Source organism: Lissotriton helveticus, chromosome 5_1 (genome assembly GCF_964261635.1).
Source record: "Lissotriton helveticus chromosome 5_1, aLisHel1.1, whole genome shotgun sequence".
Taxonomy (NCBI): domain Eukaryota; kingdom Metazoa; phylum Chordata; class Amphibia; order Caudata; family Salamandridae; genus Lissotriton; species Lissotriton helveticus.
Window position 1 is genome coordinate 739640499 of NC_136065.1, and position 20608 is coordinate 739661106.

At 43.2% G+C, this 20608-nt stretch overlaps 1 protein-coding gene across 3 annotated transcripts in view; it reads right to left on the minus strand.

Annotated features, from left to right (window-relative positions):
• LOC144754887 (hexokinase-1) overlaps positions 1 to 20608 on the minus strand; it is a 1510469-nt gene that overhangs the window by 339408 nt on the left and 1150453 nt on the right. For 2 of the 3 annotated variants that reach the window (XM_078643208.1, XM_078643210.1), the window contains one exon: positions 15716 to 15811. The exons of the other annotated variant lie outside the window; for it this stretch is intronic. In XM_078643208.1, coding sequence (XP_078499334.1) covers positions 15716 to 15811 — 96 coding nt within the window. The remainder of the gene's footprint in view (positions 1 to 15715; positions 15812 to 20608) is intronic. 3 annotated transcript variants of the gene reach the window in all.

Below are 20608 nucleotides of genomic sequence, written 5' to 3' on the forward strand. Positions count from 1 at the left end.
TAAAGTTAACCAGAGCCAGAGCCTCAGCCTCAGCATCACAAACTGGATGCTGCTGCCACAGACACAAGTCTGACCTCCTGCTGCTGGGAGTCCTTCCAGCGAGGGAGGCTTGGACAATAGGTTTCCTGTCTTGGGAGGTGCTAGCACCACCCCAGACAGGCCATAATGTATTGGGGCAGGGAGGGCTGAATGAAATGAGACACTGCCTGGGGCACACAAGGTGCTCCATGCATAGTCCGGTTCAAACCAGTTGCTGGGGCACTCCAGCCCCAGCTCTGGCGCGAAACTGGACAAAGGGAAAGGGGTGTAACCACCCCCTTCCCTGGTCCCACCCATAGGAGGGACCTAGCAGCTAATCCAGCCCCTTTGATTGGTATAAAGGTAGGAGCTGAGTCAAGAGACTTTAGATTTATCCTGAACTGAAACTTGAAACGAAACTTTGGACCTTTGACATTCTATTGCAACTAGAAGACTGAATAATCTCCCTTGTGGTCAAGGAGTGACCACCCTGTGCAAACAGGCACCATCCAGCGATCTGCGGTTTGCTTTGTCGGCGCTCCCGCCGGAGCCCGAGCACAGAGCCTGACAAGAACTAGACTTCCAGACTTTCTTGAGCCCGATCCACAGCCTCAGCAAAGCTGAGACCCGTGGAGGCGACGAGAGACGTGGGACCGGACATCTTCAAAAACCTGCTCATTGCTACTTGTGCAGCTTCTGAGGCACCCTCGAATTGTGCATTGGGGATTGAGAAGCCCCAGCCCGAGCACCTTTTGCACTGATGCACAGCCGTCCACACTCACCGAGTGCCGCGTGGGGCCTGCTAGTACTTTTGTGCTCGACGCGTCTGTCCGGTCACTTGCCCGTTGGCTAGTGGCCTCTGTGACAACGAACCTTTCAATTTGAACCGCCTGCCTGGTTGCTCCAGGTGGGCCCTGCTTCCCTGCAAAGGAGAAGCCCCCTAGACCTTGCTGGTCTGGCTCGAAGCTAATATTCGATTCCTGCGTGGGTTGCATTTGCCAAGGTCTGTTGACTCCAATCCGGAAGCTGACGCCGCCAACAGCGAGATCCTTCGTGGGACAGTCCGTATCCAGCTCCTGGTTGTCGTCGACGCCTCCTGGTCCAAGTGGCTGCAAAGTCAAGCTTCACGACATCACCTGATTGCTTCACGACATCGCCTGGTTCCTTCCTGGTCACTGGCTAGTGACCCAGACTCTGTCCCCTCTGCTATCAGGTACTCTTCATCCTCGATCCGCCCTTGGATCCAACCGGACACTTCTCTCCTGGTCGCCTGCAGCATCTTTTTGCAGGTCTCCATACGATTCAGCGACGAAACCCGACACAACTTGACACCTAGCACCCGGCTCCGGTGGGTGAGGTAACGCGGCACTCCGATGCTCCTGTGGGTATTGACTAGCCTAGTGTCCTAGTTTTCAGTAGCTTTCTCCTAGTTTATCCGGAAGTGTCCTAAATCAACTAGTTTCTAACTCTTACGTTCCCATTGTATCCCTATGGTAACTTGCGTGTGTGAATAGACACTGCACACGCATCCCGTGGGCCTCCTGCTTCCTAACTCTTGTTAGCTCAGTGTAGCCCCAGCGATTCCCTAGGCCTTAGGCTCACTCCCTGTTCGTGACGTGGTTCTTATCCCACTATTTTAATATATGGTTTGGAACGCCCCTAGGGCTCAACTGTATTTTGTGCAACTTATTCTATGATAATTAAGTAACTTGTTATGTGCTTTGTTCTCTGACCTCATAAAGAGTTCAGAGGGGCTGTGTTAGTAATAAATACATATATATTTTATATATAACCTGTGTGGTGTCCTGTCATTTGGTATTCAAGGGGTTACATATGGTAAAACAGCTTGCTTCACATGCACTCTGAAGTTTTAGCCTAAGACTGCTTTGTCCATGCTACCACTAGGATAGCTGGTCTTTAAGGTTGCCTTTACAACCATCACCATAAGGGTTGTTTGGACTGGTGCAAGGTGCTCACTAGAATAGTGAACATCATACACTAGGCCAACTTCTCACAGAGGCTGCAGGTGAGCCTAAGGTGTTGAGGCCGCCAGGCTTCCCTGAGCCGGCCGGCTCTGCCCTGACATCCGCAAGGGAAGCCGTATTCTTTGCCACTCAGTGGCGAGCCAGATCCACCCTTACTGGGTCTCCTCTGTCGCGCTGCACTCCCATCGGCCCACTGCGACAAACCGGAGCGGCCTGGTTGTGTCGTCCCACTGTAGTGTAGTTCCTATCATCCCAATAGGCTCTGCGCATTGGAATAATACCTACAGCAGTAAAGGCCTAGACCAGACGTTAACTAGGTCTACTACTGTCGATACTAGACTTAAAGTTTTGGGTTTGCCAGCTTAGCTCAGAGTTCACTAGAAACTTTCTCGAATGTTCAAGGAGGACTTAACTTCCCTGATTAGACAAGAAGGGATTTAGTTTCTGACAACCATAGAACATGACAACTTTGCTCTCCCCTAATCAAGAGTATATCTCGAGAGTCGTGTGAACAAAAGGCAATTTATTTTACTCAGTCAGTACGTGCATTATTAGTCTCATCATATTGTAGAGAAAAGGAAGAGACGGGCGTGTTCAATAAAAAGGTGTTATTTATTGATCAGTCTCTTTTCTCATACAAGAGAAATGGATCGATATTATTGCAATACTTATAGTTAAGTAAAGTGCATACATTAAAAGCAATAGTATAAAATAATACTGTAAAAACATTGATATGGTTTCTAAGCCATAAGATGTTTAAAATGAATAAAATATATTACATACACATATACATTTGACTAAACGTACTCAACTGGTGTTTCTAAATACGCCTACCCCGTGTACCTGACCTAAGTCTAATACGTGGGCGGGAATAGAAAGTTACAGTTTAAGTTAAGTTTGTTTTTGCCAAGTGAATAACTAAAGAATTCTCTGTGAGGGGTTATTCAGTTCTGTACCTGGAATCTAGGTTGAATGAGGGATGGTATCTCTCGTCTCTGGTCTCGATATTCCAGGCTGCCTGCGAGGGCTACCCAGAAACGCCGGTGCTGGATTTCTCGGCAGGAGAAAGCAGCTTCTCTCAGCGCGTCAGGAAGGCGGGGCTGCGCCAGCGGGGTCTGCTCTGCTCTTCGCTTCGGCAAGTATGGCTGCTCCGTCTCGTCACCACGCGTGTGTTTGCATAGGGCAATATCGGTAATATTTATACCTTTAAGGTGCCGAGATTGACGTAAGGATGGACATAGATACGTCAATAAGGATGTCATACGACTTGCTCGTTAGCACATTCTTTTACTGAAGTTCTCGGTGAAATCAAAACAATGGCCGCAGGGTTTTGCCCAGGTTGTCATAGGTTTGATTTGTTATGAGAACTCCGTATGCCTTATCAGGGGCTGGAGGAATATCGCTTGTCTAATTAGATCGCAAGCGTTATGACCTAATCAGATAACACGTTCCTGTGCCGTAGTGTGACTGCGTCAGATAACGGTATCTGCATCATGGGGGTTTTCTGCCTCATGGGCTGACTGCTAGTTACCTTGTTGGTTTGTTTAACCAGAATAGGGTCAGGAATAGGGGGATCGATTCAGAACCTATAGGAATACATCACACCCACTCCACGCTAACTATGGTCATATTTACTAATCTATGCATAGTATAACATAGTACAACATACTATAGAGTATAGTGTATACCTTACCACCCCAAAATACATAAATGCATTTTGAAATTTTCAAATATACGGAAAAATTGCAGTCATATGTATTGTATGCACTCAAGCTGTAGAATAATGCCAAAGTAATCGCATTTGTATACATTATTGCTATTTTGTATATGAGAATTACACATGAAATGGCTCTTAATACAGAAGAAAAGTTCGAGACCATTTCATCACAGAATATAATAACAATGAACATACCAGCGGGCAGCTAATGTCTATAAGCTATCTAAAATTTAGAAACCTTAGTTCTCTAAGAATAGTTCTTACTTTAAGCAGAAGATAGTGTCCCGAAAAATATGCAAAAATATTCTGGGGCTGCTGAAAAATTGCTGTCCGTGAACTGGAGGGAAAATTGTTCATGTGACTTTATTTTTAAAGTTGAAGGCCGAATTCAGGGAACGCCGTGTGCGAGCTTGTTCAAAAGTCTCTATTTCTGTTCTGGCGAGAACATCATATCATTTAGGCTTTCGAAAAAACTGTCAACAGCTTCCTGGGAAAGTTCCACTAACTCGGATATAGGTGTAATCATGCATTCGTGCGCATGATTGTCTCCATTGACATTCTGATTCGCATTGCTTACAGAAGGTCGTACCTGATCGATGCTGCTTTCATCTTGAACTTCACTACCCATCAATCGTAGTGGTGAAGCTTCCACGAATGCCGTCATCAGGATTGGTAGCCTTTGAGGGCAGCACAAAGCATGAACCTTGATCGGGCTCAACAATGTTTCTGCATCCATTGGCGCATCCGATTGTAGCGTCAGACAGGTGTCTAACACGCATTCTTCTCCGCATAGCAGACACCTTAATACAGGTAAAACACATCTTTGCCACATTGGTCGAAATGATAGAAACCAAGTCATGTTCAGGTCTCTAAGCCGGGAGAGTCCCAGGATTTTTGATATCCGGTCCCGGTATCCAATGGCTAGGATTGTTTCTTCCCTTGTCGCAAGAGTTTTGTCTGTGACATGGGTTGCCATAACGAAAAATAAGGACTAAGAATAGGATTCCTGCAATTAGTCCCAAGATCAGGGGAAGTCCGCCAAAAATCGAATGGACGAAATCTGGAAAAATACCCAGTATGGCTTTGAATGTGTTAATGCCATCGAAAATACTGTCTTAAATACCTTTGAGACCCCATTGGTATCAGAAATATTTAAGATTTCGTTTAGAATTTCCGCGAAATGTATGGGGGAATTAGTTGATAACAATGAATGTATCTCTGCAGTCGTCCTTGCGACTTGTAGATCATACGTTTCTTTTGATGACGTGAGCCTTGTAGGCGTCTGAAGAAGCACTGTTTTCATTCTGCTTAAAGTATCTATTCCAATAGAAGTAATTTTCAAATTGGGCCATGCCCTTGCCTCCCTGTCTGGAAAGGAGCTGGGGAACAATGAGCGTCCACAGCACTTGACCTTCGCAGTCGTAGTTACTAGATAAGGAGTCCCGGGCATAAGACTACAACATCTGCGGTCTACAATTAGAATGTAACTCCCATTATAGAGTCTTTGAAAGAATGGTTCTATTTCTGTTGCAGGTGCGCCTTGCTGGTGACATGAAAGGTTGTATGAATTCCCTTCACAGGCTCCATGCAAACTAATTCCGTTACACAGAAGTGTGCCACTTAGTGACATCGCACAATTGTTGCCACTAAGAAACACTTTCTGTCCTTTATTGCGGACACATGCATGTGAATAGGGCAGGTTCCATGTTGTTTTAAGGTACCCCTTTCCCAATTTCTCGTACATGCCAGCCTGTATATATTTTTGGCAGTATTGAAACCTGAAGGTTGAGATTGGAATATTTATTATCCCATGTATTATCCATTCACTGACAGGTCGTTCTGACATTGTCACTGGTAATCTTTCGAGTTTTTCAATGCTCAAGATTGTATAATCAGCACCCTTTTGTGCCATACTGATTTGTCTATCAGTAAGGTTAAAGATTTGGAATAGTGACGTTGTGTTGATTAAACGCCAAGGCACATAGCCTGAACGTAGATTTTGTAACGTCCAGCCAAGCTGTACAATAGAGCGCAATTGTGACTGACCGTGTTGTAATAACAGTAAGTCTTGCGACAATATGTCGATTGCTGAAGACACAATGCTGTCCAAAGAAAAAATTCTGGAGGACAGAGTCATTAACCCATTGTCCACTACAGAAAGTGATTTTTCCAAATTAATACGGTCAATTTCCCGTATTCTCTCTGCTGTTTCAATTTGAGTAACCTTCCAGGCCTCATTGTATGCTGCATATACAGAGGCTGCTATGAAACGTTTTTGACGCTGTTTGCGCGGTCCCATAATGAAATCACGCAAGTCAGCACCATCAGTAAGTAAAGTTAGGTGTTGTTTAATTTCTGCCAGTGTGGAAGTTTGTAGCCATTGAAGGCATAATTTGCCCACACTGTAGGTTGTTATTATCCCTGGGTGATGTCTTTGAGGATATCTAGGGTCTGGCCTGGTCATTTTGAACCCCTGTGTTTTATTCAGGAATCTGTCTTGACAGTTATTAGTATCTGTGGGCCAGATCACCCATTGTTTCCAATCAGGATGTGTTCTGTTTTGGTTTAATACATAATTTACGTCTATCTCTTCATCTGTAGAGCTATTGCTGAGCATTGTTGGCTTTGGAATAGACGGTTTATTTAAGTCTTTGATTTTGGCTAGGCCAAGACAGGTAGTTTGTTGAACAGTGTCATTTAAAAATATCATTTGTTCTGGGATCATGCAGGCTCTAAACAAAGATTCTATACCCTGCACTTGCCATTCTTTTGTACCCCAAACACTTTTCAATTCAACATTTTTGTCCCAATAATCAAAACCAAAAGTATTCATTTGTTCAAAAAATGAGTCTGAATATATCAATTTTGTGTTGGTTATCATGGTCTTTGTCCCTGTCTTGTTTGACAGTTTAAAATAGAATGCTTCAGAATTACTTGTGTTAAAACCTGAAAAGTATGAATATTTGTCATAGAAGGTCCTTGAGCTTCCTTTTGGAGGGGTTGCACAATGTTCCCATTGATTATAATTTAAAACATTTCTAGGTTGTGCAGATCTATGTAAAAAATGGTTACCATAGTGGTTATAACAGTACATACTATCATAATTTGTAGAACCCTGCAAATAATCATGTTTGGTAAATTTAGCAGACATTACTAAGTCAGACATCATATTATTAATGCTTTCGAAGTCCCAATCATCAGCAAATGAGCTTGGTTTTACAAAGTCACTCAAGGAGATCTTAATTTGGTGTGGATATTTCAGGTTTTCGACCGGACCATAAATTTCATAGTCAGTGTTGTCCCAGGCTACCCCACCCGGTATCGGATTGGCTGTGAAGTTGACTGAAGAAAGTTCTCTTTTCTCGATGTGTGAAGATGTGTGTGGTTTAAGGATCAAGTTGATTTTCTGACTTGCTGTGTCAATTTTTGCATATTTTCCCTCAATGAAGCGTCCCAAAGTTAGTATCATGATGAGCCAAAGTATGAGGATAAATGCACCAAAACCCACCCAAAATTCAATCCATGGGGAAATCAGATATGTTTCTTTCAGTTGTTTCAAAAGTTCTTTTGCTTTATCTTTAAAGGTTTTTGATGATGGCTGTGTCTTTGATTCACTGAAGCCTTCAGAGGAATCATCGAAGTTTATGAAGTAGCCGGATGCTGTTCTGTCAATTGTTCCAATTGCTTCAGGATTACTGTTTCTTGCATTTTCACTTGGTACTTCATTATAGATTGGTGTGTCTCTGCTAAATGTTTTTATTTGGGTTTTCAGAGGTCTGAGTTCTATTGCATTGTTGCATAGTCCTTGTTGTTCTTCTGTAGGCGTTTCGAATGTGATGAGCCTCTTCGTTAGGACCTCTGTACTGGTAGCAAACCTTGGTGTTCTGCTACTTATTGGGAGTCCACTTGGCCTACTGTTTGTTATCGGCCACATGTTGTGGTTTTACCAGGTCGATGGATACAACTCGGTTCTCCTTTTTTCCAGCAAGTGGCGGTAGTACAACTGATCTTGTCCCGTTGACAGACAAGACAGGAACTGCTTTTCTATAAGAAGGCCCAAATTCCTTCTTTACCGCGATCTTTTCCCTGACTAGATCCCCGACTTTTGGAATCCAGACAGGTCTTGCTGGGACAGGTGGTGGTTCTTCAGTGGTTGTTGGCTGTTGTTTCAACTTTATGTTGCTCAGGTCTTTTCTTGTTTTGTTTAAGTCCTGCAAAATAGCCAAACGGTCTTTGATATCAAAGCTTTTTTCTTCTACCACTGAAGTCTGACTATCAATGTCAGAGATCAACATCCTAGTTCCAAATAATAATTCGTACGCACTGAATCCCTTCAGAGAATTTCTTGGCAAGTTATTTAGACTACGTTGGACACTTATTAGATGTTTGACCCACCCAGCTCCCGAACCTAATATCCTTTCCGCTATAGATTGCTTTATGCCTTGGTTTTTTCTTTACACCATCCCGTACCCTCAGGAAGGAAGTGAGAAGATTCCCGCTGGGCTATGCTCATTTGGTCATGTTTCCCCTCAGGCTGTTGGGCTAGAGTGAAGACAATGGTCAAACGTAGCATGCTCTTAGCGTATATGCCATTTAGACTCGCAAATCTTTGTATAACAGTCCAGACGTCAGCCGAGTGCTGGTGATCTACATTATAAGTGGAACTAGCCTGTATATGTTAATCGCAACCCTTCCTTTTTACTCCTGATTTTTCCTGGAGTAAACCGACGAGGTATTAAACTGTTTCTCTCCCCACTGCGATCTCTGTTGCAGTTTGGGCAGTTTTTTACAAACATGGTGTGACGCAGGCTCATGCCTGGCCACCAGTACCGTGATTGTAATTCTTCCAGAGAATCTTTTAGTTTGAGGTGTCTGAGACCCTCGCCCATATGTGCGTCTGCGATTAACAAATTTCTCCTGTCCATGTTTGGAATCACCCTATCCCCCACTCCAGGGATTCGAGCAAAAGGGACGGAGTTTGCATCGATTATGTATGTATAATTGAGTGGATAGTTGATCGGTAACGCTGAGCAGTCGCCTTTTGATGACGTTTTCACTGCCAGCACTGTTTCACCGTCAATGTATTTTAATGTACGCTTTTTTCGATCTACGGGAGCCGATTTAGTGGCTGCCGCTGTGGCTGTCTCAGCCAATGAATTCCCTGCAACGTGAACGCCATCACGCTGATGACTCAGTGAGTGTGTCACGTGAGTCTTTGGTAGTTCTTTTTGTAAAAGAGCTATTTGTTCCCAGAGCAGTTTCTGCTTTATTGGTGCATCTGTGTCATCTTTGTAACCGTTTCGAATCCATGTCTGCAAATCCTTGTTATATGATTTGACGCAGTAATATGAATCTGACACTATAAGTGTCGGGAATTCGCGATCCGCATTATCTAGCGCCATTTTCAAAGCTAATATTTCAGTTTGTTGTTCTGAATTAGTTTCTACTGAGTGTGTTTTTGTTAATAGAGGTTTTAGTTTACCCCCGCGCCACACTTCTTTTGTAATCCCACATGTGGGGTTGTATGCCTGTTCGCCCCAAACGGGGGGTTGAGCATGTCCGTCTGTATAAATTACACAGGCGTAATGTCGTAAAGGCAGAATATCGATTGGCAGAGGATATGTTTTTTCATATTCTAGATTTTTTAATTCTTCTAGTTCTGGAAGATTGTAAGCCAGGCTACACTTGATAATTCATATCCTACGAACAGGACTGTCAGATGGGCAATTCTGGATTTTTTAAAGTTGAATTTGTAACCCTCTGCAGCGAACCCAAGTATTATGGTGTTCACTCTTTTCAAGTGAGTCTCCAAGTCATCATCTGTTAAGTAAATGTCATCGACATAAGATAATGCTTCATCATCATATATTTGTAGTAATTCTGTTACTCTCGCTGAGAATACTCCTGGGCTGTTCTTGTAACCCTGGGCTAACCGACAGAATTGTTTTTGAGTGCCATTTATTGAGAATGCAGTTAAATATCTGCTCTCTGGTGCTATGTTTTGACAAAAGAATCCATTAGAGATGTCTAATGTTGTTTTGTATTTTTTGTGCACTATGTTATTCATTAGTGCAGCACTATGTGAGTTTTGCACTGCAAAAGTTTTGCAACATGTGTTAAGGTGTCGGTAATCCAAAACTAGACGATATGAATTGTCTGGTTTGGAGACCGGAAACAAAGGGTTGTTCATTTGTGAGGTGCAAGTTTCAATCACCCCCTGGTATTCTAGCTGATCTAGTATTTCATTTACCTGTTTTTTAGCTTCTTGCTTAATTGGGTACTGCCTTTGTGCAGTAGGTTGTGATTTTAACTGGATTTTGTGAGGAGGAGAGTCCTCATCCCATCCCACGTGATTTTTATATAAAGCAGGAGCTAGAGCTACTGCCCACTTTCTGGCAAGTGTGTATTTTTTATGAATTGGGATATGATTTGAGAAGGCAGGCATAATTACTTCTTCGCCATGAGGGCACTCCCTGACAAACTCTGGTGGCCAGTCTTTTTCAGCTAGAAGGATATCATAGCCCTTGGAGAGATTATCCCAAAATAGTCCCCTTATTTTCCTAGTCTTATCTCCCTCTCTACGCAATGTTATTTCGTATATTTTGTGAGGTTTGCTAACTCTGGTGTCCGCAGTTTCCACTTGAAGATATTCATTCGTGTCCACTGTCTCCAGATGATTCATAAGGACTTTGCGAGCTATGCTCACTTCTGCTGCGCTGTCTAGCATTGTCTGAGCCCATTCTCCGTTTTTCAGTTGTGTCCTCAGTATTCTCGGCATTGTTAACTACCTTGATACTGGCTACCTTCTTTTTTGGAAATTGTAATTTCTTTTTTAGCTGAGCAGGTTCCTTGTCTTTGGACTTGGTGTGCTCTTCTCTTTGTTCTGATCGTCCTCTTCTTTCCGATTTCTGCGAGGAAGTCTGAAAAGATTGAGAGGGACGTGTATCAATGTCTTGATATCTATCAGGCTTTTTAATATTATCCCTATTTCTAAGGTTATATCTTTTCCCAGAGGGGTCACTCTGAGGTGACCTGTGTCTTTGGTTCGGAGATTTTTCTCTTCGCCTAGGAGACCTTCCTCGGGACTGGAATTTCTTTTCTTTAGGATTGGATTGTTTGTTTCCATCCCAGTTCTTTTTTGGTGATGTAGAATTATTATTAAAAAATATTTTTTCAGGACTTTCAATTAGTTGCGGTTTTACTGGTATTCCACCTAAACTATCTCTACCTAGTTCCTCATAGGATTTTTCTACGATTCTGGCAATTTCAGCTGGTTGGTCTGCTATATCTGTCTCTTTTAACCTCTGGCGGATCGCCACGTTTGCTGCTTCACCTTTTATGTTGGCTAATAATATAGCCGAGACCTGCTTAAAGTCTTTTAGTAATTTCATACCAAGAGTTAAAGCGGGTTCAGGACCATATTCATCTTGAATTTGTTTTAGCACATCTTGTATTACCGAAATGGATGGAACACCGTGCGTTTTTGTGTAGATGGAAGCAAAGACTGTACCCCAAGTGTCACAGTCCTCAATGTGTGGTGCGATTCCCATTGGAAGACAGATAGTCAGAATCCTGTGCTTTTCTAGCGGGGTGGTGTCTGGAAACACCGCCTCTATTTGGGTGATTTTCTGCGCTAGCCAGAATGGTATTTGTTCCCGTTTAGCCGGTACTTTACCTAGGCAGGACTGGATGTTCTGTGGTGTAATTTTATTTGTGTTCCCCTGGTGAGGGGTCAGCTGTGGGAGTTTAATCGCTGGCTGAATTGTTGAAGTCCGCATCACATACTGGACTAATTGTCTATGTATTTTTATTAATTGTTTTAGCTGTGTTAAAAGGTTTGGTGCAGACATCCCATCGATGTCTGGATGTGGTGTGTATCCGGCTAGGACCGGCCACGTTGCTCCTGGTCTACCTAAAGGACCGAGCCTGGTGATGTGATTATTGTGTTTTAGGGCGCCATCAAATAAGAGCAAATGCTCTTGAAATTTGAGTGGTACTTCCACCTCCTCAAAAGGAGTGTAATTTTCAGGAGGTTCCTCTATTTTGTAATAGTGGAAGTACTTTGTTACAGGATTTGCTGCTGGAAAATTTATCCATGAATAGTATACCTCTGTCTGCCGATATTCGTGTGCCTCAATTACGAATATGACTGTACCACCTCTAGGTGTCAGTCCATTTTCTATAAGTTTTATGGTTATAGATTTCCTTTTAATGACCGGGATGAGTATTATATCCTCGTCTGCTGCCTGCATGGTAGCATCAGCTGCTGCGAGTTCAGTTGCTAATCTAACTGCCTCTCTTTCATCCTCATTGTCTGACATTTTACTGTCCAAAAGGTTTTTTCTTTTGTTTGCAGATCATGTTTCTTATGGAAACAAAGATTAGATGCACAATATTTTGGAACCGTGTATCCTTCAACGTTGACTTGTACCAAGAACCATACATAGGAGTTCCCTCCTGCGAGGTCTGGCGGATATAACCTTTCACCCACTCCAGACGTCTTTGGAGTATTTGGGAAAAGGGGTCTGAATGAGAAAGCACGACTGAGTTACTCTAAATGTCTTACGTTAGTTTTATCGCCCTTTCCAAACGCGTTGGGCGCCATGTAGTGTAGTTCCTATCATCCCAATAGGCTCTGCGCATTGGAATAATACCTACAGCAGTAAAGGCCTAGACCAGACGTTAACTCGGTCTACTACTGTCGATACTAGACTTAAAGTTTTGGGTTTGCCAGCTTAGCTCAGAGTTCACTAGAAACTTTCTCGAATGTTCAAGGAGGACTTAACTTCCCTGATTAGATAAGAAGGGATTTAGTTTCTGACAACCATAGAACATGACAACTTTGCTCTCCCCTAATCAAGAGTATATCTCGAGAGTCGTGTGAACAAAAGGCAATTTATTTTACTCAGTCAGTACGTGCCTTCTTAGTCTCATCAGATTGTAGAGAAAAGGAAGAGACGGGCGTGTTCAATAAAAAGGTGTTATTTATTGATCAGTCTCTTTTCTCATACAAGAGAAATGGATCGATATTATTGCAATACTTATAGTTAAGTAAAGTGCATACATTAAAAGCAATAGTATAAAATAATACTGTAAAAACATTGATATGGTTTCTAAGCCATAAGATGTTTAAAATGAATAAAATATATTACATACACATATACATTTGACTAAACGTACTCAACTGGTGTTTCTAAATACGCCTACCCCGTGTACCTGACCGAAGTCTAATACGTGGGCGGGAATAGAAAGTTACAGTTTAAGTTAAGTTTGTTTTTGCCAAGTGAATAACTAAAGAATTCTCTGTGAGGGGTTATTCAGTTCTGTACCTGGAATCTAGGTTGAATGAGGGATGGTATCTCTCGTCTCTGGTCTCGATATTCCAGGCTGCCTGCGAAGGCTACCCAGAAACGCCGGTGCTGGATTTCTCGGCAGGAGAAAGCAGCTTCTCTCAGCGCGTCAGGAAGGCGGGGCTGCGCCAGCGGGGTCTGCTCTGCTCTTCGCTTCGGCAAGTATGGCTGCTCCGTCTCGTCACCACGCGTGTGTTTGCATAGGGCAATATCGGTAATATTTATACCTTTAAGGTGCCGAGATTGACGTAAGGATGGACATAGATACGTCAATAAGGATGTCATACGACTTGCTCGTTAGCACATTCTTTTACTGAAGTTCTCGGTGAAATCAAAACAATGGCCGCAGGGTTTTGCCCAGGTTGTCATAGGTTTGATTTGTTATGAGAACTCCGTATGCCTTATCAGGGGCTGGAGGAATATCGCTTGTCTAATTAGATCGCAAGCGTTATGACCTAATCAGATAACACGTTCCTGTGCCGTAGTGTGACCGTCAGATAACGGTATCTGCATCATGGGGGTTTTCTGCCTCATGGGCTGACTGCTAGTTAACTTGTTGGTTTGTTTAACCAGAATAGGGTCAGGAATAGGGGGATCGATTCAGAACCTATAGGAATACATCACACCACTCCCCATCGCCACGTTTAGAGGCCTGTATTCAGTGCAAGAGTCCAGCCCTAACAGCCAAGCTAGGTCCTCTCCGAACCAGAACACAAGCAATCCATGACCAGTTTTGGCCTAGTTGGGCTTCTTCAGTGAAGTGTAGATTGACTCCATTGGCCATTCGCAAATAAGCTTAGGTCTTGCTCCAACAGGAAAAGTCCAGCCCAAACTGTCAAGCCAGGTCATCTCTGATCCCCAAACGCAAGCAACCCAGGACTCGGTTTGGACTAGTTGGGCCTGTTCAGTCAGGTGCAAATTGCTTCTAGTGGCACAATGAGCCTTGGACACTCGTCTGGACACACCTGCTGTACTGAGGGCGTCACACTGAGAAATACAAAAAAGTAATGGATGAAAAGCTTGAATTATTCTCAGTCACTAGTAATTTCTTAGGTTGCATTCCATTATTTATTTTTGTCCATCATGCCACCTCAGATAAGATCTAGCCATTTGAAAATCAGCCATGGTCCTATTCCAATAAGGACAGCCTAATCAGACTGCCCAGCAAGGTCCTCTCCGAAATGGAAAACAGGTAACCCAAGACCATTTACAATCTAGTTGGGCCTCATCAGTCAGGTTCAGCTTGGTTATAGTGGAATAGTGAGCATGGGAGCATCCGTGCAACGCCATAAGTGCAACAGTTTGTCCAGACCGGATATACCTGTTGCACTTAGAGCATTGCACAGATGACTACCAAAATGTATGGATGGAACGCTTAAATTGATCCCAGCCACTGGTAATTACTCAAATTGCATCCCAGTACATAATTTATTTGCCACTTTAGATTAGACACAGCCATATGCAAATCAACATTGGTCCTGTTCCAATAGGAACAATCCAGCCCAAAATGCCAAGCTAGGTCCTCTCCAAACCAAACGCACACAACCCAAGACCTGTTTCAGTCTCTTCAGTTGGGTAAAGCTTTATTCCAGTGGCACAGTGAGCATGGGATCCACTTATGTTGGAAGGACCAAAATGTTTTATTCATCATTAGACTTTGATCTAGAGCAAGAGGGAGTGGCCAATTTTTTTTAAAGGAGGAAGCAAAAGATAGGAGACCGTGAACAACAGAGAAAAAAGGTGTTAAAAAAGGACCTGCAAAAATGAGATAAAAGAAAATGTGGAATGGTGAAATAAAGAGGTGTAAGGTTTATTCAAGACGAGACAGCTTTGGAATGCAGGAACCACTGCCGGTACCTGTAATAGGCTTATAAGTAAAACCTTATACTCCTGCTCTTATTATTTGCTTATTTGTTGTTTACAAATAACCACTGCCTGTGTCAATGGTGCAAATGGGCCCCATGGGTGGTGGAAGTGGGCAGTGGACTTCCAAGAAAAATGTTAGGAACCTGCACTTATTTTTGTATCTCTTTACAAACTAAGTACTAGCTGTAGTTCAAATGGCTCACTGTGAACTCACATGCACAGATTAGCAGCACAATATTTGCAACAGAGTAATAACTTAAGACTACTCCATTTGAATCAAACAATTGATATTCCTTAACCGACAGATCAACTCTATTCTTAAAATGTAAATGTACCATCATTGAGGGTTGTGCAGTAGCATTATCTACTTGCCAAAGCCAAGTACAATATATATCTAAAAAATAAGACTACAGACTTCATAATAATGGGTATGAAACAACCTCACCGTGTGCTCAACGGACAAAGAAAATACGTTCTGAAAAAAGACAAAGACAGGTAAAAGATTTCCACAATGAGAACTGACTTTTCGAGCATGGTGACAACTTTTAAAGCCCAATTCACCTAAATAGCACAATGGCCTTCAGAAAATATAAAACATTGGCATCACATCTGCAAGTATTGTGAAGAGACACTGCCGAATATATTTTATTTTTTAATCATTCATTAATCTCCCAAGTACTCAAGAAAAGTAGATCTTTTTGTGTGTTTTAAAAAAAATCATCTTGTAGCAATAAATGATAAAGAGAATGCAAACAGTCAAATACATATTGCGTTATCACCTCTCTCCTTTTGATTCCTTCTCTTAGCATATAAACCACATCTTCTCCTTCACAGTCTGTTGCTTTGAAGCCTTTTGTCCAATTGAGAAGTATACCCTAAAAATATCAATTAAATACACATATTAAAATACTTTTTCAGAACACCTGAAACAGTTACTTACTTTCTGTAACAATACTCTGGGTGGATATAAAATTTTCCTACAGAATACTTTTAACAGCCTTCAAACTGGCCCAGAAAACGTTTCCCCCAGCAAAGACTTTCCAACACTGCTTGGTGAAGTTGCCACAAATAATTGGGTGCAAACCAGTGCTCTGACATCACCTCCCAATATTTGTTTCACACCCTTTGAGGCAGGAGATGAGGAACTGAGAGAGCTAAGAGAGCCCCAAACATGTTTATATACCTTGAGATCTTCTATTTTACAGAATTAGCTCGTGGAGGAGGAGGAATGGTGTTGAGGGGTCTGAAGCAAAATTGTGTATACACCAAAAATATAATTACCAAATGTAAGTAACTGTTTTGTTTGATTAACCGCATGCGTGCGGGCGGAATTCCGCTCGCACGCTGAGATTTTTAAAAACGCACTTTACATGACGAGCTGGGCTCGTCATGAGCGTGCGAGGAGGCTACCACATGACGAGCCCAGCTCGTCATGAGCGTGGAAGGGGTTAAATACATCTTCTCATATATTCCTCACCTTAATGAGTGCAAAGCAATACCACCCTGGGCATTAGATTGTGCTGGTTAACTAAGGAAGTTTATGCAGGTGTGTCTCCTACTTGGGGCCATGGACCACCAGACTCATTGGGGCGTGGCAGTTGCGGTCTCTCGAGTGCCCCATTATCAGTCGGGCTGTTGGACCGACACAGCTGCCAGGAAACCACCACTTATTCCCTGGCGGTGTTGCGGTGGTGTAGAGGCATCATTATGCTTGGAAGGAGCATCGCGGTGTCCCCATGCATATTAGAAGTTTCCTCTCCGCCAGGGTTTTCATGGCGATTCCTCCTAAATGAAAACGGTGGCAGAGAGGTTACAGAGGGGGCCTACATGGCACCTAGGTGCCTTTGCCCCCTATAGATGCACAAAGGGGGGCACAACATGTTCCGCCCTCGGTGCATGCACACCAGTTCATGCATGGCATTGACTTTTCAGTCTATGGCGTGCAGGAACTGATTTTGTCGTCCCCATTGCGAAGCACGTTTTTAGAGACACTGCCCTGGGACCGCCCAAAAAAAACCTATAAGACAGGAGGAAATTCCTGATTTGACGGGCAGCCTTACCATTGCTTTAGCAGTGCGGACCCGGCGTTGCTCCGCCAAAGTTGTAATCGGACCCTTAGTTTGGATGCAGAGGAAGGAAGAAAGATGGAAGGGTAATAGGCTGACAAATATAAAATGCTGAAAATAATTTGGGTAAATAGGATGCACTAGTGAGACAGACCAACTTATCTGCGTAGAAAACTGTCAAGGACGGATAAACTGAGAGGTCTGTTGAATTTGAAGACATTCCCCAGGGAACCATCTGGTAGGAAGTGTATGACACAAAAGTGAGTAGATTTCCTTCTTTGGGCCACGTCAAAGTGATCCAAAAAGGGAGCCCCCTGCGCGGAGAAGATCGTCTCTATGACCCCCGGGGTATAGCTCCCACTCATGTTTCTGTAGTGAGAGATGGCATTCACTCTCATATTCAGGGAGCATGCAAGAACGAACACCTTTGGGAATACTCCCAGTCCCTGCTCATTGGCAAATCGCCTCACAAAACAGGGCTCACTACAGTAGTGATGTTGTCCCACATAATCTGGATGGTGTACCCTGAGATGGAAGAGAAAAAGGCCTTCAGTTCGAGATGGATCGCCACAGGTCTAACACATTTAGGTACATGCATTGCTCAGACATAGACCAAAGGCCAGTGCCATTATATTACTGAAACAAGCATTCCAGCCTAGAAAAGAGGTATATGTGACCAGGTTAGCCTAGGCCTGCCAAGGGCTGAAATTGGTGACCCCCTTGCTCCACAAGGCAGATGGGGTCCATACACCAATGCAGATCCTGATGTACTGAATGGAAGATCCACGCATGAGCCAGGAGACTTCCTTGGTTTTGTAGCACTTTCCCCTCAGACACATTTGGAGTGCTCTCATCTGCCACATTGTATGACAGGCCTCAGACTTCACAAGGCCATGAGGCCCAGCAAGCACAAAACCTGCATGACAGGGATTCAAGCTTCAATCACACACTTCAAAATCATTGTTACAATAGACACAATCCTCTAAGGAGAAGGAAAGGCCTACATAAGGGTTGAATTCAGCACAGCGCCATTAATGACAGTCTCTGTGGGCGAGAGAGGTCAGACTTCTTGACATTGATGATGAAGCCCAAGATGTGTAAAAGAGCTACCATCTACTGGAGAAGTTTGCTGACTAACATCTGGAACTCTGCCTTCACCAGCCAGTTGTCCAAGTACGGGAAATACATGGATGCCCTGGCTCCCTCTGTGAAGATACCACAAATCTCAGCACCTTTGTAAAGACTAATGGGACTGTCATCAGTCTCAGACTGAATGTGTTGGACCCCACTGGTAACATCAAGTAGCTCTTGTGGGTGGCAAGAATTGAAATTGGCCATTCTCGAGGTCTAGGGAAAAAAAGGACGTGACTCAGAAAGAGTATCTTTAACTTTCTGTGCATGAAGAGCAGCTTCAGAAGGCTGGATCTAGGACAGGCCTCCCTCAACAGACTTTCTGAGGATTGAGAAGTAAAGAGGAGTGAAATCATGTGCCCTTCTCTTTGAGACACGGCATTTTTATTTCCATTCGTCTAGCAAAGCAACGACATCTACTTTCAGGTTTGGGGGATTAGCTAGAGAGCATGTTTTGAAGGTAGGGGCATGGTCTGGGGGTGAGGATAGGAAGGTAAGAGATAGCGCCAGTGGATCAGCACGGTCATCCAGTGATCTGTTGTGATCACCAGCCACAAAAAGTGAGGCCCTAAACTAGAAGGTAATGTTAATAAGGGTTTAAAGCAGAAGGTGTTGGATGTGGCAGAGGCCAGAGAGGCTAGTGAGGACTGGATCTGCTGCTGTAGGTGGGGATACACTCTGGATCGCCCCCAGCCTTGAAAGTTGTGATACAGTGGCATTTGGACAGGCTGGGATGGCTACTTTGGGCAGGACTACACAGCTTTGGAATAACGTCAAAAAGTCTGATAACGCTAGCTAAATTAACAATACAAAGGAGGCCAGGCCTTCTGTGTGAGCCATAGACCTTCTGTTCTTGAAACGTTCAAAGGCAGACTTGATCTGGTCTCTGAAGAGATATTCAGTGTCAAATGGCATGTCCACTAGTATAGCCTGGACATATTTCGAAAGCTTTATGAATAGATCAAGGCATGCCTAAACAGCATGACAGCTGTACACACACACTGAGCAACAATGTCCTCAGAGTGAATCCACACTACATGATCTGTTTTGAATCACGTAGGCCATCATTCACAGCTCAGAAAATGGCATCTTTAAATGGTGTGGTAGGCTGACAATCACACATTTTTCTGGTTCCCCTAAGGTATGGAAGTATTGGCCTAAAAGAAGGGGGGAATAAGCTGAATGGAGAGCCAAGCTGCCAGAGGCAAATACTTTGCAGCTCAAGGTGTAATGCTTTCTGGATTCCCTAGCAGTGATGAAAGATAAGTGGGGGGTCTGCCGATCCAGTTATTGTAAAAAAAGTGTACGAGTGTATGATTATATGTCTGTGTGTGTACACCCTTGCAGACATTAGCCCAGCCCCACAAAATAAAGATTTTCTTGTTTTTGAGGATGCGTACACCTTTAATTTATAATCCATCTCATGGATATCAAGTTATAAAATAACTTTTTTATAAAGTTAACCAGAGGTGAACATTTGTCAGATGTTGTTCAGTAATTAGATAGAGAATCAGAGATGTTTGATGATAATATTTTACTCCCCTTACTTTGTATCATAAGAGCCACAGCCTTTATGTGTTTTGCTCCACCGTGGCATGCCAGCCGGGGACATTTTCAAAGCTTTAAAATATCAGTGAAATATACATAATCACAAAAACCAAACTATAAAAATAAACAATGGTAGAAACATGCCATGAAGCTATCTTATTCATCCTGTTTAGACAACTGTGTAAAATGCAAACTGCTATCCACTGCAAAAGTGAGACTCAATATTGTAATTTACCAGACCACATGAGACAGTAACCATCCCTCGAGTACTGAGACTAATAGAGACTGGAACAAACAATACATTTGTGTTGCTGCGCACATGTACGACCTCACTCATTTTAGTACTGTATCCCATCCACTAGTACACCAGGTTGGGAATCCTTCTTTAAAACTACTGCATATTTGGTCTTTACATGTATGTGACTAGCAGCTTGATGAACAAGTTACTTACCTTAGGTAACAATATATCTGTAAGACACATTAGTTAGTTATAGATTCCTTACCTTAGAAGTTCCCCAAGCACCAGACTGGATCCGTAAAGTTTTTTCGTCAGCAGCACCTCTGCGCGTCGGAAGGTGGCATCGGTCGTCTGCGCGTCAGTCATTGGCATCGTGGTCGCCGGGATGACGTCACGGTAGCCACTTAGACGCAGCCCTCGCGCGTTGACATCTGTTCTATACACAACTTTCTGCGCCAGAAACGCAGAGCCATGCAAGACACTGACCACTGGTGCGCAAAACTAGGGCCCTGAAAGGATATCCTTAACCCTAGAAATCAGTTCGCAAAATGGGGAGGATGGGTGCGGCGGTAAGGAATCAATAACTAACTAATGTTTCTTACAGGTATATTGTTACCGAAAGTAAGTAACTTGATTATCTGAAAGAAACACATTGGTTATAGATTCCTTACCTTAGAATAGTCATCCAG